The sequence below is a fragment of the Heloderma suspectum genome, chromosome 3 (genome assembly GCF_057233095.1).
Source record: "Heloderma suspectum isolate Gila_16-S chromosome 3, 16-S_ref, whole genome shotgun sequence".
Taxonomy (NCBI): Eukaryota; Metazoa; Chordata; class Lepidosauria; order Squamata; family Helodermatidae; genus Heloderma; species Heloderma suspectum.
In genome coordinates, this window is record NC_139460.1 from 704550 (window position 1) to 726813 (window position 22264).

The 22264-nt window shown below is 50.6% G+C and overlaps 1 protein-coding gene across 1 annotated transcript in view; it reads right to left on the reverse strand.

The window, feature by feature from the left end:
• Nucleotides 1-22264, reverse strand: part of DNHD1 (dynein heavy chain domain 1) — a 120249-nt gene that overhangs the window by 834 nt on the left and 97151 nt on the right. The window contains exons 39-41 of the mRNA XM_084842225.1: nt 1172-1263; nt 850-1002; nt 38-765 (exon numbers count right to left, since the gene is read on the reverse strand). Coding sequence (XP_084698351.1) covers nt 38-765; nt 850-1002; nt 1172-1263 — 973 coding nt within the window. The remainder of the gene's footprint in view (nt 1-37; nt 766-849; nt 1003-1171; nt 1264-22264) is intronic.

Consider the following 22264-nt stretch of genomic DNA (forward strand, 5'->3'; position numbering starts at 1 on the left):
CGTCCCCCTGCCCTTCCCAAGGAGGCTGCGCCCGTACCTGCTGGTCCAGCTGGTAGTGGTCCAGCTCTTGCTTCTCAGCTCGGGCCTTCTCTTGCAGCAGGGCCAGGAAGAGGCGGCGTGGGTGATGGAAGGCTGCCAGCTGGTAATGGACCACCGGCGGTCCCCCGATGGAGCCCAGGTAGCGGCACAGGAGCTGGCCGCGCCGCCGCAGGGTCTCCAGCCATGCCTGGGGGCCCTGGGGGCCGGTGGGGGTGTAGGCCAGCCAGGGGCGCGGCAGCCGGCCCTGCTGCAGGTCCTGGAGGAGGAGGAGGCAGCGGCGGGAGGAGCAGGATGCCCCCTGCAGGCGCTCCTGGGTGCAGCACAGATCCCGCTCCACCTGCTTCAGCAGGGCCAGAAAGCTGCCCCCCTCCTCCAGGAGGAAGCGCTGCAGCGGGCGAGGCTTGGGGCGGGGCTGCCCCCGGGGCGGGTGCCCCCTCACGCCCACCTCCCAGCCGCCCTGCACAAGCTTCTGCTGCAGCTCCTGCACCAGCCCCAAGCCCTCCTGCACCAGCTGCCCCAAAGCGTTCTGCTGCTGGCCGCCCGGGGAGTCCCGCGGCTGCCAGAACCCCTGGGACGCCTGCAGTGCCGAGAGCAGGGCCTGGCTGCGGCAGGCCAGCATCTCCCGCTGCAGCCCGCTGCACAAGCCCACCCAGGCAGGCTCCATCGGGCTCGGCAGTTGCTCGATCCGGGCCTGGGTGGCCGCTGCGGCCTCCTCCTCCGAGAGTCCTTGGATGGAAGGGGAGGCAGGTCAGGCCGCCCCACGAGCCCCCCCCATTCCCGCCCCCGCCCCCAGCAACAGCACCTGCTCACCGGGGCTGGGGCAGCCGGCGACGAGGGCCAGGAGGCTCTGGAGTCCCATGCCAGGCAGCAGGCGTGAGGCCGGGCTCAGGCACTGCTGGCACAGGCTCTGCACGGCCTGCGCATCTCCCTCGTCCAGGACGTGGCCCCCGTAGAGGATGGTCCCTGTGGCGGGCAGAGAAGCAGGCAGCAGCTGGCCTGGGCTTTGGCGCCAAGGGCAGCTTGCCGCCTGCAGCTCTCGCAGGGCAGGAAGGCCTGGGCAGCCCCGCCTCACCGCCAGGGCAGGGCAGGGCAGGGCAGGGCTGCCAGCGCCCCAGTCTGTCCCTTTGCCTACCTGCCAGTTCCTGCAGGGCTTCCTCAGGGCTGTCCATCAGCCGGCTCAGCCTCTCCTGGGCCTTGAGCCCCGCCAGCACCTCGCCATGGCTCCTGGCAGGCAGAACAGAAGGACATTTAGGGCAGGGTTCTTCCAGCAGGAGGAGGGCAGCAAAAGGCTGGACCGTGGTTTCTGTCTGCCACACCGCTCCCTGGCCATGTTTGCTGCACAGCAGGGTAGAACCCATCTCAACTGCCCCACGTTCACCCAGAGCAGAGCGCCCAGCTGTCCAGCCTTCCTTGTGGTGGGTTAGATCCAGATGTGGTCGTTCTTGGAGTAGGGCCACTGAAATCCATGGAATGTAGGTTGGTCATGACAACTTAAGTCCCATTGAGTTCAGTGGGCCTACCCCAAGTAGGACCACATCTAGATCCAACCTATTGCTTGCCGCAGCTTAGTAGGGCCTGCAATTTGGCTGAGGCACTCTCATGTCCTGGCCTCTTCCTTCCAGATGGATATGAGCCATGCCTTCCAGGAAGCAGGCTGATCCAAGCAGTATCTGGCACATGCTAGCTGGAGGACGAGGCAGGGCTCAGTCCCCTGGGCTTCCAAGAGTGACTGTGGCGTTGGGATGCCCTGAAAATGCAAGTCAGGCTGAGAAGCAGCCAGCGTGCCCTCCCAAGGCCTGCCAAGGTCACCTGCTCCAGGTATGAGCCCAGCCACATGCTGGAGACAATGCTCAGCCAGTGCGTCTTCCCAACATCACTAAAGGCCACGGAGTGCCTGGTTTGCACACAGGCCCAGGGTCCATCAGTGGCACTTCCAGGGAGGAGGATCCCTGTGGGCAGTGAAAGGTTTTGCACTGCCTGAGCAGGCAATGCTTGGGCCAGGGCAGCAAGAGTCGGACAGCATTCAAGGCAGCTTTTTATGGGCCAGCCTGTAGCACGCTTTTCACCTAGGCTTTCGGCAGGTAGCCCAACAACATCCAGTGGGAACAATCGCCGGTCTTAAGGACAAAAATGGGCACAGAGAGTAATATCCTGGTGAGCCAGCTGTGGACCCCCCCTGTAAGCCCTCCCCCCCCACGCCTGCATTGTCAACTGTGGGGGCAGCTGGTGGTGTGCAGGAACCAACGCTGGCCCTGGAGCTGCCAGTCGCTGCCTGCTGGCCTAAGGAGCCATCGGAAAGACGGCACACGCACTGTTTCAAGAAGGCCAAACTGGGAGAGGTCTCTGCGCGAACGCTGGCAGGAGGCCCGTAGCGCATAGGCAGGGCACCTGTTGCACAGAGTGAAGGTCCTGGGCTCAGTCCCAAGCATCTCCAAAAGATCCACCTGAAGCCCTGGAGTGCCGCCGCCTGTCGGTGTAGTAGCCAGCACTGAGCTCCCGGGCTGCTGGGCTGACTCAGCTTGAGGCGCCACCCGTTCTGTCCTAGAAGCGTCCAAGCCAAGAAGGGCAATTGGAGGGCGGCTGGCACAAGCGGAGACGGCGGGCACCACAGAAGCCTTCGGGACGAAGGGCCATCTGGGACACGTCCACTTGGGGATACTAAGCCTCCTTGCGCGCGAGAGGGCAATGCTGCCCCTTGCTAAGGCGGAGCCTCTGTAGAGGGACGCCCTGCCCACAGGCAGGGCACCGCACCATAGGCAGCAATGCCAGGGCACCATGCTACTAGCCCAAGGCACAGCGGAGACCCTGAGATGCATCCAGAGACGAAGGAGGCAGCCAGACCCAGCGAAAGGGTTAGGGAGAGGTGAACGTAAGACGAGCCCCGCTGCGGCCGCCCAGCGTGGGTCTATCAAGTCCATCCCTTGGCACCCCAGAGAGGCCAGCTGGGTGCCTCTACGAAGCTCCTGAGCAGGAGCTGAGGGCAAAAGTTCTCTTCTCTCTGGTCCCCCAGCAAGTGTGTCTGCTTGCAATAAGATGTGTACCCTGCTCTTCAGAAAGACTTCTCCATACTGAGGCCACTGAGCCCTCATGCCGAACCACCTTGGAATGGCCCCTGGTCATGGCAGGAACCTGGGAAGATGCCTTACAGCGAGGCCAAGCCATTGGGCTATCTAACCCAGTGTTGTCAACACTGACTGGTAGCAGTGGCTCTCCCTCCAGGGTCCAGGCAAGATTTCTTTCTTAACCCTTTGTGGAGATGCTGCCAGGGACATTTTGCCTCCAAAGCAGGAACTCTACCCCTGAGCTACAGCCCCGGAAGAGCAACCTGGGTGATTCATGCCAAGCCCCCTTGTGGCAGAGAGCTCCATCCATGACACACTATGTCAAGACAGAGTTTCTCTTGGCCACAGCCAGGTCACAGGTGACCTTGGCTACTCTCAGGTTAATTAGGCAACATAAATGAGGGAGGGGACAGAGTCTGGATGGCCAGCTGCCCGTGCTGCAGAGAGAGGGGTGCTCTGGGGACATGGCATGCCAGGTGCCGCCTCAGCCCGTGGGGCCACCTAGCTCGGGCCGCTCGCCCCATGGGGCACAAAACCAAATACACCCTGATGGGATCTGACCAACCAAAAAAGAGATCTTGGGGCTTGGTGGACAGCTCGATGAAAATGCCAACGCAGTGTGAGGCTATTCTGACAAAGGCAAATTCCAAGTTGGACATAATTAGAAAAGGAATCGAAATAAAACAGCCAGTATCATACTACCTTTATACAAATCTATAGTGTGACCATACTTGGAATACTGTGTGCGGTTCTGGTTAAAAAAGGATATTGTAGAGTTGGAAAAAGTGCAGAAAAGGGCAACTGAAATGATCAAGGGGCTGGAGCATCTCCCCTGTGAGGAAAGGTGACTATGTCTGGGACAGTTTAGCTTAGAAAAAAGATGAGTGAGGGGAGACATGATAATGTTCTCCAAAATTACACATGGTATGGAGAAAGCGGATAAGGAGACATTGTTCTCCCTTTCTCATAATTCTACAACCCAGTGGGGTCATCCCATGAAGCTGATTGGTGGGGGAGTCAGGACAGATTAAAAAAAAGTCTGTTTCCCGCCTCCCAGCTGAGCAGAGCAGAGCAGAGCAAGCTGCACCAGCTGGTCCAGGGACTACAGAAGCAAGCGAGCTCCCAGAGAGTGAGCGACCAGAGCGAGCGCACAGGGGGAGCAAACAGGAGTTGGCCAGGGGAGGTCAAGGGGGAGGCCCCTAACATTTTTTCCCATTTATTTGTCTTGTAACACACACTTCCACACCAGTGGGACTCTGCTTTTAACCTCTACTGAGTAGAGGAGCAGGCACAGGCTAGTCTAGAACAGTCACAAAGCCAGAAACATAGAGGGAAAAGAGGCTATGGAAAGAAAAGACTCTCCAGTAGTGGTGACCTGCAAAGTGTGTGCAGTGTTTCTTTTCTTGCCTGAGAACAGCATGGCCTACACCTGCAACAAGTGCAAGTTGATCACGCTGCTGGAGGAAAAAGTAAGTGGACTGGAGCGGCGACTGTCGACCCTCTGGGGAATAAGAGACAGAACTCTTCTCTTGGTTCCACTGTCGTATTGCTCTAACAGTCAGGAAGTTTCTCCTGATGTTCAGCCAGAATCTGGCTTCCTGTAACTTCAGCCCATTATTCCGTGTCCTGCACTCTGGCATGATCAAGAAGAGATCCTGGCCTTCCTCTCTGGGACAACCTTTCAAGGACTTGAAGAGTGCTATCATATCTCCCCTCAGTCTTCTCAAGGCTAAACATGCCCAGGTCTTTCAGTCTCTCTTCATAGGGCTTTGTTTCCAGTCCCCTGATCATCTTTGTTGCCCTCCTCTGAACCCTCTCCAGCATGTCTGTATCCTTCTTAAAGTGCGGTGCCCAGAACTGGACACAGTACTCCAGATGAGGCCTAACCAGTGCTGAGTAGAGGGGAACTAGTACTTCCCAGGATTTGGAAGCTATGCATCTATGAATGCAGCCCAAAAGAGCATCGGCCTTCGTGCAGCCACATCACATTGTTGGCTCATATTCAGCTTGTGATCGACAACAATTCCAAGATCCTTCTCGCTTGTAGTGTGGTTGAGCCACGTATCCCCCATCTTGTAACTGTGCATTTGGTTTCTTTTTCCTAGGTGCAGAACTTGGCATTTCTCCCTATTCAATGTCATTCTGTTGTTTTCTGCCCAGCGCTCCAGTCTATCCAGATCACTGTGAATTTTGTTTCTGTCTTCCAAAGTATTAGCTATCGCGCCCATTTTTGTGTCATCTGCGCATCTCATCAGCATTCCCTGCACCTCCTCCTCCAAGTCATTAATACAAATGTGGAAGAGCACTGGGCCCAGGACTGAGCCCTGCGGTACCCCACTCGTTACCTCTCCCCAGTTTGAGAAGATCCCATTGAGAAGCACTCTTTCAGTCCGATTCTGTAGCCAGCTGTGGATCCACCGGATCGTTGTTTCATCTAGCCCACTTTGAGCTAGTTTGCTCATCAGGATGTCATGGGGCACTTTGTCAAAAGCTTTGCTGAAGTCGAGGTATATGATGTCCACAGCATTCCCACGGTCCACAAGGCAGGTGACTTGATCCAAAAATGAGATCAGATTTGTCTGGCAGGACTTGTTCTTGACAAATCCATGTTGGCTTTGAGTAATCACGGCATTGTTTTCAAGGTGCTTCCAGAATTTTCCCATGGATTGATGTCAGCCTGACTGGTCTGTAGTTCCCAGGTTCCACCTTTTTACCCTTTCTGAAGATGGGGAAAACATTAACCCTCCTCCAGTCATCTGGCACTTCCCCCGTCCGCCATGATTTCTCAAAGAGAATAGACAGCGGTTCTGAGAGTTCTTCTGCCAGTTCCTTTATTCCTCTAGGATGCAGTTCATCTGGCCCTGGAGATTTGAACTCATTCAAAGTAATTAGGTGTTCCTTGATCATATCCCGATCGATCTCAAGCTGCAGTCCTGCCCCTTCAGCCTGTACTTCGCCTTTGCCAGGGGGGGTCATAGACCCTCTTTTGGGAGAAGACTGAGCCAAAGTAGGAATTGAGCACCTCTGCCTTTTCTTTGTCATCTGTTATCGTTTTGCCATCCTTATTTAATAGCTGAACCACCATTTCTTTCCTCTGACTTCTACTATGCACGTAGGTGAAGAAAGCCTTGTTGTTGTTTTTAGCATCCCTCGCTAACCTCAGCTCGTTCTCAGCTTTAGCCTTCCTGATGCCATCCCTGCAACTCTGTGCTACTTGCCTGTACTCTTCGTTGCTTTTTGTGACGCCACGTTGGCTTCTTCTGTAGTCTTACACCTTTTCTTCTTGTTGGAATTGTCATTGTGCCTTGAGAATTTCCTTTTTTTAAAGCTCCCACCCATCTTGGACTCCTTTTCTCGTTAGCGTTGCTTGCCATGGGACCTTACTGATCATTGATCTGAGTTTATTAAAATTAGCTTTCCTAAAATCCAGGGTACGCGTTTGACTACACTCAGCTTTTACTTCCCTTAGAACCAAGAACTGAAGTACAACATGGTCGCTTTCCCCCAGAGTTCCTGTAACAGCTACTTTATCCACTAAGTCATCTCTGTTGGTTAGGTTCAAGTCAAGGATAGCCAATCCTCTAGTTCCTTCCTCTACTTTCTGTAGGAGGAAGTTATCCAACACACAAATCAGGAATTTCCTGGAGGGGCCATGTTTTGCAGAATTTGTCTCTCAACAAATATTGGGGAAATTGAAGTCCCCCATGACTACTACATCATGCTTCCTTAAAACATTGGCTATTTGCTTTTCCAAAGTTTCATCCTCATCTTCTTCTTGATTGGGTGGCTGGTAGTAGACTCTGACCATCAGATTCCTGTTATTCTTTGCTCCATTTATTTTGATCCAGATGCTCTCGATGGGGCTACCAAGCTCCTCCTCCTGTATTTCTGTGCAGAGATATATATTTTTCACATATAGTTTATTTATTTATTTATTATTGCATTTATATCCCGCCTTTTTTCCTCTTGCAAGGAACCCAAGGTGGCTTACATTATCCTCCTCCTCTCCGTTGTATCCTCACAACAACAACCCTGTGAGGTAGGTTGGGCTGAGAGTCTGTGACTGGCCCAAAGTCACCCAGTGAGCTTCCATGGCCAAGTGGGGACTAGAACCCGGATCTCCCAGCTCCCAGTCCGTCACTCTCACCACTACACTACACTGGCTCTTCAACCCCATCTCCCTTTCTATTCCTCCTGTTCTGTTTGAACAAGTTATATCCTTCAATTGCTGTATTCCAGTCATGAGAGTCATCCCGAGTCATCCCACCAAGTCTCAGTTATACCTATCAAGTCAAAATTTCCCTCTTGTATTAGGAGTTCAAGTTCGTTCTGTTTGTTTCCCATACTCTGGGCATTAGTATAAGACATCGAAGACCATGTGCTTCATAGTCTGGCTTTCTTCCTACATGTGTCTGAAGACTATTATTGGGCGCTATTAGAGCTGTTCTCTCCGTTGCAGTGCATGAGCCTTCGTCCATTGTTATCCCCAACTTTACATCTCCCTTCCCCGTAGGATTCAGTTTAAAGCCCGCCTGATGAAGTTCTTTATGCTGTGGCCAAACACATTCTTCCCCTCCTTTGTGAGGTGCAACCCGTCCCTAGCCAACAGCCCATCTTCCAGGAAGTATAGCCCATTGTCCCAGAATCCAAATCTCTCTCGTTGGCACCACCTTCGCAGCCAGTCATTCACCCGGAGTATTTTTCGTCCCTTTCTATCCCTCTTCTAACTACTGGAAGGATGGATGAGAAAACTATCTGGGCCCCAAAGTTCTGGAGTTTCCTTCCCAAAGCTTCAAAGTCTGACGTGATTTCTTCGTAGCTCCGCTTGGCGGTATCATTTGTTCTCACATGGATGAGAAGAAAGGGATACCTGTCAGTGGGCTTTATGAGTGCAGGCAACCTTTCAGTCACGTCTCTAATCTGTCCTCCCAGGAGACAACCTACCTGCCGAGTCCACGGGTCTTCGCGACATACTTGGGTCTCGATCCCACGCAGCAAGGAGTCTCCCACTACTACCACTCTTCTCTTCTTCTTGTTGTAGGCCTTGGTTTCATCACCTCTGTTTGACTGATCTTCAGCGTCTTGCTCCCTCTCATGCAGGGTTCCCTGTGATTCTTCCTCTGCAGGCTGTCCTCCAGTCTTGTCCTCAGGGACTTGAAAACAGTTCCACAGCTCCACTGCTTCCACTGGTGCAGAGTGGCGTCTAGTTCTTCTTCTCCTAACTGTCACCGTTTTCCAAGGAGTATCCTCTACTCCATTTTTCTTCACCTCAGCATTTCCCACTTCTGCCTCCTCTTGCTGTTGCTCTGTTGTTCAAGCTTCTGGTCTTCCCTTTGCTGCTGTAGTTCCCCAATGCCTAGGGAGGTGGTGGGCTCTCCCACACTGGAGGCCTTCAAGACGAGGCTGGACAGCCATCTGTCAGGGATGCTCTGACTTGGAATCCTGCGATGAGCAGGGAGCTGGACTCGATGGCCTTGTAGGCCCCTTCCAACCCCACTATTCTATGATTCTATGAAAGACTTCTTCACACAGCGCGAAGTTATAGTATGGAATTCACTTTCACAAGATGTAGTGATGGCCACCAATTTGGATGGCTTTAAAAGGGAGCTAGACAAATTAATGGAGGTTAAAGCTATTGATGGCTGCTAGTCCTGATGGCTGTATGCCACCTCCAGAGGCAATATGCCTATGTACACCAGTAGCTGGAGAACATAGGCAGTAGAGGGGTGTTGCGCTCGTGCCCTGCTTGTGGGTTCCTGGCTGACAGCTGGTCGGCCACTGTGTGAACCGAATGCCGGACTGGATGGATCCTTGGTCTGACCCAGCAGGGCTCTTAAGTTTTTATATCTCTTTGGCCATATGTCACGTACACATAGAGCTCAGAAAGGGGAGCTATGGTGATGAAATAGCTGGGGGAAAGGGCACCTTACAAGTGCACAAAACAGCCTGGCCTCATACACAAATTGCTAATATTGCTTTGCCTAGAACTCTGACCGGTATCTCACCTTAGGACCACAGACACAAACACCCAGCCCCGAACTTCACTCTCACCACTGTGGATGCCAGGGCAGGCCCACCCTCTCTAGCCCTTCCCACCCTTGGCATGCAGCCTTCAGCATAAGGAAGGTTCCCCAGTTCTGCTGTAACATGTGCCTATGACAACCGTCCCTGGGCATCTTTTGTCTCATGTGAGCCCCAGGTCACCTGAATGCTGCACTAACATTTGCGCTCTCCACAAGAGGAGGGAGAAGTGCCTCCCACACACATGGGGTGAACCCATCTCCACATGAAGGTAAGCTCCCTGCTGGGCAAGACCAGGGCACTCCATGCCAACCAGTGCCACAGCTGGCCAAACACTCCTGACACTGCAAGGCTTTCAGGAGCACAGCCCGGATGCAGGCAGCAGCACAGGAAGTTGGACTTATCGCGAGGTGTTCTTCCAGTCAGCAAGGAGTGGATCAGGCATGAAACAGTTAACAACCCTTTCCACTGAGCACAGGGACAAGTGAAAAATAACTTCGTCCTTCCAGAAAAGAAGAGCCCTTGACAATCTCGGGACTAACTAAGCAAAAAGTTCAAAACAGCCAAAACTAAGCAACAACACGCTCAAAACAAGGAATACAGGAACCTGTATAAGACAAGAAAGAAAGAAAAATGCAGAGGAGTGGAATCCCCAATTAGCTATTGGGGATACCATGCAGCTGCTCAAGCAACAACAGCCTAATCCTATCAGGGTGGGGCTTCCTGATCCATTCCTTGCAGACTAGAACACCACCTCACGGTCAGTTCAACTTTCCATTATCAGTCAGCAAAGGAGAGGATCAGACAGGAATGGGATGTCCCGTAGCAATATTTCTGTTCGGGTGGGTGCAAAAAAACATCACAGAACCTGCTGCAAAATCCTTTGGCCACAGTAAGCCTGTGCAGACGCCCTACAAATGTCATGCAAAGATGCATTAATACGGGAGGCAGCTGATGTAGCTGCCCTCTTAACTGAGTGAGCTATATACACACACTGCCATCAGCACATCCAGCCGATGCCACTTCTTTTCCTTGGTGTGTGAGGGATTAGAACAGAAATTGGGTGAAATGACTTCCTGAGCCTCATTCATAGTATTTGCTTTTGGGATAAATCCCAGATCAGGTCTAACAACCCCACCCCACCCCAGTCCAGAAGGAACATGCAAAGCTCTTCTCTCACTGAAAGAGCTCCCAGCACCCATCCCCTCTCCTGGCTGATATCAAGCCCACTAGGAAAGCAATTTCCATTGTACTTTCCAGGCAGAATGGAACACAATGGCTTGAATGGCAAGCTCTGTTAATACCCTCAATACTATTTATTTATTTTATTATTTATTATTAAATTTATTAATCGCCCATGTGGCTGGTCACCCAGCCACTCTGGGCGATGTACAACATACAATAAAACAGTTTAAAACAATAAAATTCTACAATAAAAACATTTTCTAAAATACCCTAACCCACCCCAAATGCCTGCCTGAACAACCACATTTTTAATGCACGACGGAAGCTCATTAAAGAGGGGGCATGACGGAGTTCCCTAGGGAGGGAGTTCCACAGAGTGGGGGCCACCACAGAAAAGGCCCTCTCTCTCGTCCCCACCAGTCTAGCTGTCCTGGCTGATGGACATCCGAGGCTGATCTTGTTAAGCGGCCTGTCTGGTGCTGCTGGAGGCGCTCCTTAAGATAGGCTGGGCCGGAACCATATAGGGTTTTAAAAGTCAAAACCAACACCTTGAATTTGGCCCGGAAAACAACTGGTAACCAGTGCAACTCCTTCAGCACCGGAGTGATGTGATCTCGCCGGCGGCTGCCTTTAATCAGGTGAGCCGCTGCGTTCTGTACCAGCTGCAGTTTCCGAACCGTCTTCAAGGGTAACCCCATGTAGAGCAATAGAATCATAGAATAGTAGGGTTGGAAGGGGCCTACAAGGCCATCGAGTCCAACCCCCTGCTCAATGCAGGAATCCAAGTCAGAGCATCCCTGACAGATGGCTGTCCAGCCTCGTCTTGAAGGCCTCCAGTGTGGGAGAGCCCACCACCTCCCCAGGTAATAGGTTCCATTGTCGTATTGCTCTTACAGTCAGGAAGTTTTTCCTGATGTTCAGCCGGAATCTGGCTTCCTGTCACTTCAGCCCATTATTCCGTGTCCTGCACTCTGGGATGATCAAGAAGAGATCCTGGCCTTCCTCTCTGTGACAACCTTTCAAGTCCTTGAAGAGCGCTATCATATCTCCCCTCAGTCTTCTCTTCTCAAGGCTAAACATGCCCAGTTCTTTCAGTCTCTCTTCATAGGGCTTTGTTTCCAGTACTAAAGGTAAGTCTCATGAGGGGAATCTGTGAATGGGTGGAGGAGATATGAGTGAAGGTCCAAGGAAAAAATACTTCATTTGTGGATGGCTGGTCAGTGACATTGTATCATGGATTCTCAGAACACTTCCAATGGCCATGGCCTGCCTATTGGATGTATTGGACACCAATCCTTGATTCAGACACACCTGTAAAAGACTGAGAACATCTGGCACTTTAGCACCGGTTGGGAGGATTCTCTGATATTTACACCACTGCTGGAAAACTTTCCGTGTCATCTCAGAAATTTTAATTGTCACTGCCTTGCAGGATGTCAGTATGGTTTGGACCACTTCCTGTGACAGTCCAGACTCTAATAACTGTCTCCATTCAACCTAAAAGTGCAAAGCTGGATCAAGGAGCAGAATTGGTCTTTGAGAAATGAAATCCAGACGAGAGGAGAGTCTCCATCGTGGACTCACTGAGATCCATCAGGCCTGGAAATCAGGCCCTTCTTAGCCAATGGAGGCCTTTGTTTCATGGATACAAACTTTGTGCAGAGTCCTTGCTATAAGTGGGAGAGGAGCAAAAGCAAACAGAATGCCTTGTGGCCACTGTGTTGGCAGACTACCTCCACCATCAGGTTGTGATACCTTGCACAGTATTTTTGGCACCTTACTGGTGTCCCATGTTGCAAACAGGTTGATAACAGGATAACCACAGCATTGAGCTATGTCTTGAAACACCTCCTGAGTGAAAGGGTCCACTTGCCCTAGTCCACCATTTTCTAGCTCAACCAATCTGCCTGGATATTCAGATCTCCCGTGTTATATTCTGCTGAAATCAAGGCTAGATTGTCTGTCACCCATGACAGGATGACTGTCACCTTGTCCAGGAGAATGCTGGACTGGGTTCCCTCCTGGTGGCTGGTATGTGCCTTTGCCATTACGTTGTCTGCCCTCCTGAGGCTAGGACATTAATGAGACATGCAGGCAAAGACCTGAGAGCTGGCTGAATGGCATGCAGTTCCAGCCAACTGATCAGATGCACAGCCTCTTCTTTCGACCAGAGTCCTTGAGCCCTCTCCAACTTGCAATGTGACCTCCATCCATTTAGACTGGCATCTGCGATGACTTGTACTCAGATGGGCTCCCCAAGATGGATCCCACAATTCAGGTGCCCTGGATTAATCCACCATTTAAATGGTGTGATGTGTTGATCACAAAGCTGATGGTGACCTGAACATCCTGCTTTGCTTGTCCCGTTGAGGACAACCTGATCAGCAGATTGTCTAAGTAAGTACACATGGATACCCCTGACTCAGAGAGTGAGCGATCAGAGCAAGCAAACAGGGAGAGCAAACAGGAGTTGGCCAGAGGAGCTGCAGTGGAAGAGGAGACAAAAGCAAAGAGGTAAGTGGGCTGGAGTAAGCCCAGGGGCTGTTCTTTTTTTTCTGAGTGGCTGTGAGCTCACCAGGTGCTCCTGAGAGCTCCAACTGTATTGGGTGTGTGTGGCCTGAGTGCTCCCAGAAGCTGTGTGGGCAGGAAATTTCAGTCTGTTTCCAGCCTCCCAGCTGAGCAGAGCAGAGCAGAGCAGAGCAAGCTGCTCCAGCTGGTCCAGGGACTACAGAAGCAGGCAAGCTCCCAGAGAGCGAGAGACCAGAGCAAGTGAACTGGGGCAGCAAACAGGAGTTGGCCAGGGGAGGTCAAGGGGGAGGCCCTTAACATTTTTTTAACTTTATCTTTCTTGTAACACACACTTCCATACCAGTGGGACTCTGCTTTTAACCTGCAGTGAGTAGAGGAACAGGCACAGGCTACTCTAGTAAAATCAGAAACCTAGACACAAAAAGGGAAACAAGGTTATGGAAGGACAAGACTCTCCAGTGGTGGTGACCTGCAAGGTGTGTGCAATGTTTGTTTTCTTGCCTGAGAACAGCATGGCCTACACCTGCAACAAGTGCAAGTTGATCACGCTGCTGGGACAAAAGGTAAGAGGACCGGAGTGGCGACTGTCGACACTCCAGGGAATAAGAGAACACGAAAAGCTCTTGGACAGAATGGTGGAACTACAGCAGCGAAGTGAAGAACAGAAGCTTGAAGGGCAACAACAAACTGAGGCAGAAGAAGGAAATTCTGAGGTGAGGAAAAATGCAGTAGAGGATACTACTTGGAAAAGGGTGATAGGAGCAGAAGAACTAGAAGACATTCTAGAATCATAGAATAGTAGGGTTGGAAGGGGCCTACAAGGCCACATAGTCTAACCCCCTGCTCAATGCAGGAATCCAAGTCAGAGCATCCCTGACGGATGGCTGTCCAGCCTCGTCTTGAACACCTCCAGTGTGGGAGAGCCCACCACCTCCCCAGGTAATTGGTTCCATTGTTGTATTGCTCTAACAGTCAGGAAGTTTTTCCTGATGTTCAGCCGGAATCTGGCTTCCTGTCACTTCAGCCCATTATTCTGTGTCTTGCACTCTGGGATGATCAAGAAAAGACCCTGGCCTTCTTCTCTGTGACAACCTTTCAAGTACTTGAAGAGTGCTATCATCTCTCCCCCCAGTCCTCTCTTCTCAAGGCTAAGCATGCCCACCTCTTTCAGTCTCTCTTGATAGGGCTTTGTTTCCAGTCCCCTGATCATCTTTGTTGCCCTCCTCTGAACCCTCTCCAGTTTGTCTGCATCCTACTTAAAGTGTGGTGCCCAGAACTGGACACAGTACTCCAGATGAGGCCTAACCAGTGCTGAGTAGAGGGGAACGAGTACTTCCCAGGATTTGGAAGCTATGTATCTATGAATGCAGCCCAAAAGAGCATTGGCCTTTTTTGCGGCCACATCCCATTGTTGGCTCATCTTCAGCTTGTGATCGACAACAATTCCAAGATCCTTCTCACTTGTCGTATTGTTGAGCAATGTATCCCCCATCTTGTAACTGTGCATTTGGTTTCTTTTTCCTAGGTGCAGAACTTGGCATTTCTCCCTATTCAATGTCATTCTGTTGTTTTCTGCCCAGCCCTCCAACCTATCAAGATCACTTTGAATTGTGTTTCTGTCTTCCAAAGTATTAGCTATCCTGCCCAATTTTGTGTCGTCTGCAAATTTGATCAGCATTCCCTGCACCTCCTCCTCAAAGTCATTCATAAAAATATTGAAGAGCACTGGGCCTAGAACTGAGCCCTGCGGTACCCCACTTGTTACCTCTCCCCAGTTGGAGAAGGTCCCATTGATAAGCACTCTTGGAGTCCAATTTTGTAGCCAACTGTGGATCCACCGGATCGTTGTTTCATCTCGCCCACTTTGAGCTAGTTTGCTCATCAGGATATCATGGGGCACTTTGTCGAAAGCTTTGCTGAAGGTATACGATGCCTACAGCATTCCCACGCTCCACAAGGGAGGTGACTTGATCCAAAAATGAGATCAGATTCGTCTGGCAGGACTTGTTTTTGACAAATCCATGATGGCTTTGACTAATCACTGCATTGTTTTCAAGGTGCTTCCAGATGGATGGCTTTATCATCTGCTCCAGAATTTTCCCTGGGATTGATGTCAGACTGTCTGGTCTGTAGTTCCCAGGTTCCTCCTTTTCCCCCTTTTTGAAGATAGGGACAACATTAGCCCTCCACCAGTCATCTGGCACTTCACCCGTCCTCCATGATTTCTAAAAGACAATAGACAGCGGTTCTGAGAGTTCTTCTGCCAGTTCCTTTATTACTCTAGCATGCAGTTCATCTGGCCCTGGAGATTTGAACTCATTGAAAGTAATTACGTGTTCCTTGACCATATGCCTATTGATCTCAAGCTGCAATGCTGCCCCTTCAGCCTGGACTTCGCCTTTGCCAGGGGGGTCATAGACCCTCTTTTGGGAGAAGACTGAGCCAAAGTAGGAATTGAGCACCTCTGCCTTTTCTTTGTTAATCATAGAATCATAGAATAGTAGGGTTGGAAGGGGCCTACAAGGCCATCGAGTCCAACCCCCTGCTCAATGCAGGAATCCAAGTCAGAGCATCCCTTGTTGTCTGTTATCATTTTGCCATCCTTATTTAATAACTGAACAACCATTTCTTTCCTCTGCCTTTCACTATGCACGTAGCTGAAGAAAGCCTCTTTGTTGTTTTTAGCATCCCTCGCTAGCCTCAGCTCGTTCTCCGCTTTAGCCTTCCTGACGCCATCCCTGCAACTCTGTGCTACCTGCCTGTACTCTTCCTTTGTTTCTTGGCCTTCTTTCCACTTCCTATATGTCTCCTTTTTTGTTTTCAGGTCATTCCTAAGCTTTTTGTGAAGCCACATTGGCTTCTTCTGTTGTCTTCCACCTTTTCTTCTTGTTGGAATTGTTTGTCATTGTGCCTTGAGAATTTCCTTTTTTAAAAGCTCCCACCCATCTTGGACTCCTTTTATTTTTAGCGTCGCTTGCCATGGAACCTTACTGATTATTGTTCTGAGTTTATTAAAATCAGCTTTCCTAAAATCCAGGGTACGCATTTGACTGCACTCGGCTTTTGCTTCCCTTAGAACCAAGAACTCAAGTACAACATGGTCGCTTTCCCCCAGAGTTCCTGTAACTGTGACTTTATCCACTAAGTCATCTCTGTTGGTTAGGATCAAGTCAAGGATAGCCGATCCTCTAGTTCCTTCCTCTACTTTCTGTAGGAGGAAGTGATCCGCCACACAAGTCAGGCATTTCCTGGAGGGGCCATGTTTTGCATGTTTTGTCTCCCAACACATATTGGGGAAATTGAAGTCCCCCATGACTACTACATCATGCTTCCTTAAAAAATTGGCTATTTGCTTTTCAAAAGTTTCATCCTCGTCTTCTCCTTGGTTGGATGGCTGGTAGTAGACTCTGACCACCAGGTTCCTTTTAGTCTTTGCTCCATTTATTTTGATCCAGATGCTCTCGATGGGGCTACCAAGCTCCTCCTCCTGTATTTCTGTGCAGAGAGATGTCTTTTTCAAATACAGTGCAACCCCACCTCCTTTTCTGTTCCTCCTGTTCTTTTTGAACAAGTTATATCCTTCAATTGCTGTATTCCAGTTATGAGAGTTATCCCACCAAGTCCCAGTTACATCTATCAAGTCATAATTTCCCTCTTGTATTAGGAGTTCAAGTTCGTTCTGTTTGTTTCCCATACTCTGGGCATTAGTATATAGACATCGAAGACCATGTGCTTCATAGTCTGGCTTTCTTCCTACATGTATCTGAAGACTATTATTGGGCGCTATTAGAGCTGTTCTCTTGTTACCCCCAACTTTACATCTCCCTCCCCCATAGGATTCAGTTTAAAGCCCTCCTGATGAAGTTCTTCATGCTGTGGTCAAACACATTCTTCGCATCCTTTGTGAGGTACAACTCATCCCTTGCCAACAGCCCATCTTCCAGGAAGTATAGGCCGTGGTCCCAGAATCCAAATCTCTCTCGTCGGCACCACCTACACCAGTGGAAACACTGGAACTATGGAACCGTTTTCAGGTACTTGAGGATGAGAATGGAGGACAGCCTGCAGAGGAAGAACTACAGGGGAACCTGCATGAGAGCGAGCAAGAGGCTGAAGGTCAGCCAAGCAGAGGCAATGAAACCAAGGCCTACAACAACCAGAAGGGAAGAGTAGTAGTAGTGGGAGACTCCTTCCTGCGTGGGATTGAAACCCAAGTATGTCGCAAAGACCTGTGGACTCACCAGGTATGCTGTTTTCTGGGAGGATGGATTAGAGACGTGACTGAAGGGTTGCCTGCACTCATAAAGCCCACTGACAGGTATCCCTTTCTTCTCATCCATGTGGGAACAAATGATACCGCCAAGCGGAGCTACGAAGAAATCATGTCAGACTTTGAAGCTTTGGGAGGAAACTCAAGAACTTTGGGGCCCAAATAGTTTTCTCATCCATCCTTCCAGTAGTTAGAAGAGGGATAAAAAGGGAACGAAAAATACTCCGGGTGAATGACTGGCTACGAAGGTGGTGCCAACAAGAGAGATTTGGATTCTGGGATCATGGGCTATACTTATCATAGAATCATAGAATAGTAGGGTTGGAAGGGGCCTACAAGGCCATCAAGTCCAACCCCCTCCTCAATGCAGGAATCCAAGTCAGAGCATCCCTGACAGATGGCTGTCCAGCCTCGTCTTGAATGCCTCCAGTGTGGGAGAGCCCACCACCTCCCTAGGTCATTGGTTCCATTGTCGTATTGCTCTAACAGTCAGGAAGTTTTTCCTGATGTTCAGCCGGAATCTGGCTTCCTGTCACTTGAGCCCATTATTCCGTGTCCTGCACTCTGGGATGACCAAGAAGAGATCCTGGCCTTCCTCTCTGGGACAACCTTTCAAGTACTTGAAGAGTGCTATCATATCCCCCCTCAGTCTTCTCTTCTCAAGGCTAAACATGCCCAGTTCTTTCAGTCTCTCTTCATAAGGCTTTGTTTCCAGTCCTCTGATCATTGTTGCCCTCCTCTGAACCCTCTCCAGTTTGTCTGCATCATTCTTAAAGTGTGGTGCCCAGAACTGGACACAGTACTCCAGATGAGGCCTAACCAGTGCTGAGTAGAGGGGAACTAGTACTTCCAGGGATTTGGAAGCTATGCTTCTATTAATGCACCCCAAAATAGCATTTGCCTTTTTTGCAGCGACATCACATTGCTGGCTCATATTCAGCTTGTGATCGACAACAAGGTTTCTTTTTTCTAGGTGCAGAACTTGGCATTTATCCCTATTAAATGTCATTCTGTTGATTTCTGCCCAGTGGTCCAGTCTATCAGTCCAATAGATCTGGAGGACACCAGGTTGGGGAAGGTCTAGTACAGCCATCTGGCTTCAGCTGGCCTCGGGATGGGGCAGCAGGGCAGGGAGCTTACGGGCAATGGCCCTCCCCCCTCTCCTCTGTGCTCACTTAGGGTCCCTGGACTGGGTGAGCACCCCCTCTTTTGCCTGATTTTTTCCCCAGGCATACAAAAGGTGACTGGGAAGCAGGTTCAGCCCCCCCTACACACAAACACACAGTTGGGCTCACGCTGCCCTCTCCGGCCTCGAAAGCCAATGGCCCCTGGAGGGAGCCCGGGCTGTTGGAGCAAGCATGCTGCCATGCTGGAGGCGAGCCAGGTCATCACAACACCTTGGGCTGCCTCCCCATCCACGCGTCATGGAAGAATGGGGCCAGCACTGTCTCTCATGGGAGGGCTGTAGCACAGATTCAAGTCATGCTGGGGGGTCTTTTGTTTTTATGCTGTTTGTATCTATATCATAATCCATTTCTAACCCTCACTTCATCCCGTCCTGAGCAGGCATAAAATCTAGCAGATGTTTTGCCGGCCTATCGAGAACTTGGCATAGCGCTGAGTGTAGGACTGCTCTACTCATTTATCTTTTTCTCCTTCCTATTCTGTACAGCTCTGGTTGGCCTGTCAATTTGCAGGCGTGTAAACATGGCCTGCACAACAGCAGCCCGCAGCAGCCGGCCCCTCCAGCCACCGTTCAGGGCACCTGTGCTGCCTCAGCTGTTTCCTGTGGCCTGACCAAGGCGAGCCCCGCAACACCCCTCACACATACTGCAGCTGTGCACGGGACGCGTCAGCTGCACTGGCCCTGCTGGCTCGGCAGGCATCCCCAGCCTCTTTTGCCAGGGACTCGGAAAGGAGCCCAGTGATTCTGGGGCTTCTCCCCAGCCACGTCAAGGGCCTCGCTCGCCCACACTCTCCCAGACCACCTCAGCCAGCCGGCCTCTTTGCTGCCACACCCTGCACTAGGACTGCCTGGCTTCTGCACCGAACGGGGCAGCCCACTCGGCCAGGGAGTGCCACATGCAGGAGAAAGGGCAGGTGGCTTACCGTTAACTGTAGGTCAAGTGGTCATCTGTGCATTCACACAGATGGGCTCTGCGCCTGTGCGGAGCCTTAGTTGTTTCCTGAACACTTCCGGGTGCTTTTTCAGCTCCCCCACTGTTCTACTGTGCATGTCCCACCTATTCCCTCAGTTTCTTGAGGCTGCCTCATGTGGCCTCAGACCTGAGGGAAGTTCTTCACACCTCAGTAACAACCTTGGTGCAGGATCCAACACCGAAGCGAGAATGGAGGGTGGGTTCATAAAATCATAGAATAGTAGGGTTGGAAGGGGCCTACAAGGCTATCGAGTCCAACCCCCTGCTCAGTGCAGGAATCCAAGTCAGAGCATCCCTGACAGATGGCTGTCCAGCCTCGTCTTGAACGCCTCCAGTGTGGGAGAGCCTCTAGTGAGTAGAGGAGCAGGCACAGGCTAGTCTAGAACAATCACAAAGCCAGACACAACAAGGGAAAAGAGGCAATGGAAGGACAAGACTCTCCAGTGGTGGTGACCTGCAAGGTGTGTGCAATGTTTGTTTTCTTGCCTGAGAACAGCATGGCCTACACCTGCAACAAGTGCAAGTTGATCACGCTGCTGGAAGAAAAAGTAAGTGGACTGGAGCGGCGACTGTCGACCCTCCGGGGAATAAGAGAACACGAAGAGTTCTTGGACAGAATGGGGGAACTATAGCAGCAAAGGGAAGACCAGAAGCTTGAACAACAGAGCAACAGCAAGAGGAGGCAGTGGGAAATGCTGAGGTGAAGAAAAATGGAGTAGTGGATACTCCTTGGAAAAGGGTGACAGTTAGGAGAAGAAGAACTAGACGCCACTCTGCACCAGTGGAAGCAGTGAAGCTGTGGAACCGATTCCAGGTACTTGCGGATGAGACTGGAGGACAGCCTGCAGTGGAAGAATCACAGGGGAACCTACATGAGAGCGAGCAAGAGGCTGAAGGTCAGTCACGCAGAGGCGATGAAACCCAGGCCAACAACAAGAAGAAGAGAAGAGTGGTAGTAGTGGGAGACTCCTTGCTGCGTGGGATCGAGACCCAAGTATGTTGCGAAGACCCGTGGACTCGCCAGGTATGTTGTCTCCCGGGAGGACAGATTAGAGACGTGACTGAAAGGTTGCCTGCACTCATAAAGCCCACTGACAGGTATCCCTTTCTTCTCATCCATGTGGGAACAAATGATACCGCCAAGCGGAGCTACGAAGAAATCACGTCAGACTTTGGAGCTTTGGGAAGGAAACTCCAGAACTTTGGGGCCCAGACAGTTTTCTCATCCATCCTTCCAGTAGTTAGAAGAGGGATAGAAAAGGAACGAAAAATACTCCGGGTGAATGACTGGCTATGAAGGTGGTGCCGATGAGAGAGATTTGGATTCTGGGACCACGGGCTATACTTCCTGGAAGATGGGCTGTTGGCTAGGGATGGGTTGCACCTCACAAAGGATGGGAAGAATGTGTTTGGCCACAGCATGAAGAACGTCATCAGGAGGGCTTTAAACTGAATCCTACGGGGAAGGGAGATGTAATGTTGGGGTAACAATGGACATAGGCGCATGCACTGCAACGGACAGAACAGCTCTGGTAGCGCCCAATAATAGTCTTCAGACACATGTAGGAAGAAAGCCAGACTATGAAGCACATGGTCTTCGATGTCTATATACTAATGCTCAGAGTATGGGAAACAAACAGAATGAACTTGAACTCTTAATACAGGAGGGAAATTATGACCTGATAGGTATAACTGAGACTTGGTGGGATGACTCTCATGACTGGAATACAGCAATTGAAGGATGTAACTTGTTCAAAAAGAACAGGAGGAACAGAAAGGGAGGTGGGGTTGCACTGTATGTGAAAAAGACATATCTCTGCACAGAAATACAGGAGGAGGAGCTTGGTAGCCCCATCGAGAGCATCTGGAACAAAATAAATGGAGCAAAGAATAAAGGAACCTGGTGGTCAGACTTTACTACCGGCCACCCAATCAAGGAGAAGACGAGGATGAAACTTTTGAAAAGCAAATAGCCAATGTTTTAAGGAAGCATGATGTAGTAGTAGTGGGGGACTTCAATTTCCCTGATATTTGTTGGGAGACAAAGATGCAAAACATGGCCCCTCCAGGAAATTCCTGACTTGTAGAGGAAGGAACTAGAGGATCGGCTACCCTTGACTTGATCCTAACCAAGAGATATGACTTAGTGGATAAAGTCGCAGTTACAGGAACTCTGGGGGAAAGCGACCGTGTTGTACTTGAGTTCTTGGTTCTAAGGGAAGCAAAAGCCGAGTGTAGTCAAACGCGTACCCTGGATTTTAGGAAAGCTGGTTTTAATAAACTCAGAACAATGATCAGTAACGTCCCATGGCAAGCGACGCTAACGAGAAAAGGAGTCCAAGGTGGGTGGGAGCTTTTAAAAAAGGAAATTCTCAAGGCACAATCACAAGCAATTCCAACAAGAAGAAAAGGTGGAAGACAACAGAAGAAGCCAATGTGGCTTCACAAAAAGCTTAGGGATGACCTGAAAACAAAAAAGGAGACATATAGGAAGTGGAAAGAAGGCCAAGAAACAAAGGAAGAGTACAGGCAGGTAGCACAGAAGAAGACTAATTCTTTAGTCAGGAAGGCTAAAGCTGAGAATGAGCTGAGGTTAGCGAGGGATGCTAAAAGCCACAAAAAGGCTTTCTTCAGCTACGTGCATAGTGAAAGGCAGAGGAAAGAAATGGTTCAGATATTAAATAAGGATGGCAAAACGATAACAGATGACAAAGAAAAGGCAGAGGTGCTCAATTCCTACTTTGGCTCAGTCTTCTCCCAAAAGAGGGTCTATGACCTCCTGGCAAAGGCGAAGTACAGGCTAAAGGGGCAGGATGGCAGCTTGAGATAAATAGGCATATGGTCAAGGAACACTTCATTACTTTGAATGAGTTCAAATCTCCAAGGCCAGATGAACTGCATCCTAGAGTCATAAAGGAACTGGCAGAAAAACTCTCAGAACCGCTGTCTGTTCTCTTCTAAGAAATCATGGAGGACGGGGGAAGTGCCAGATGACTGGA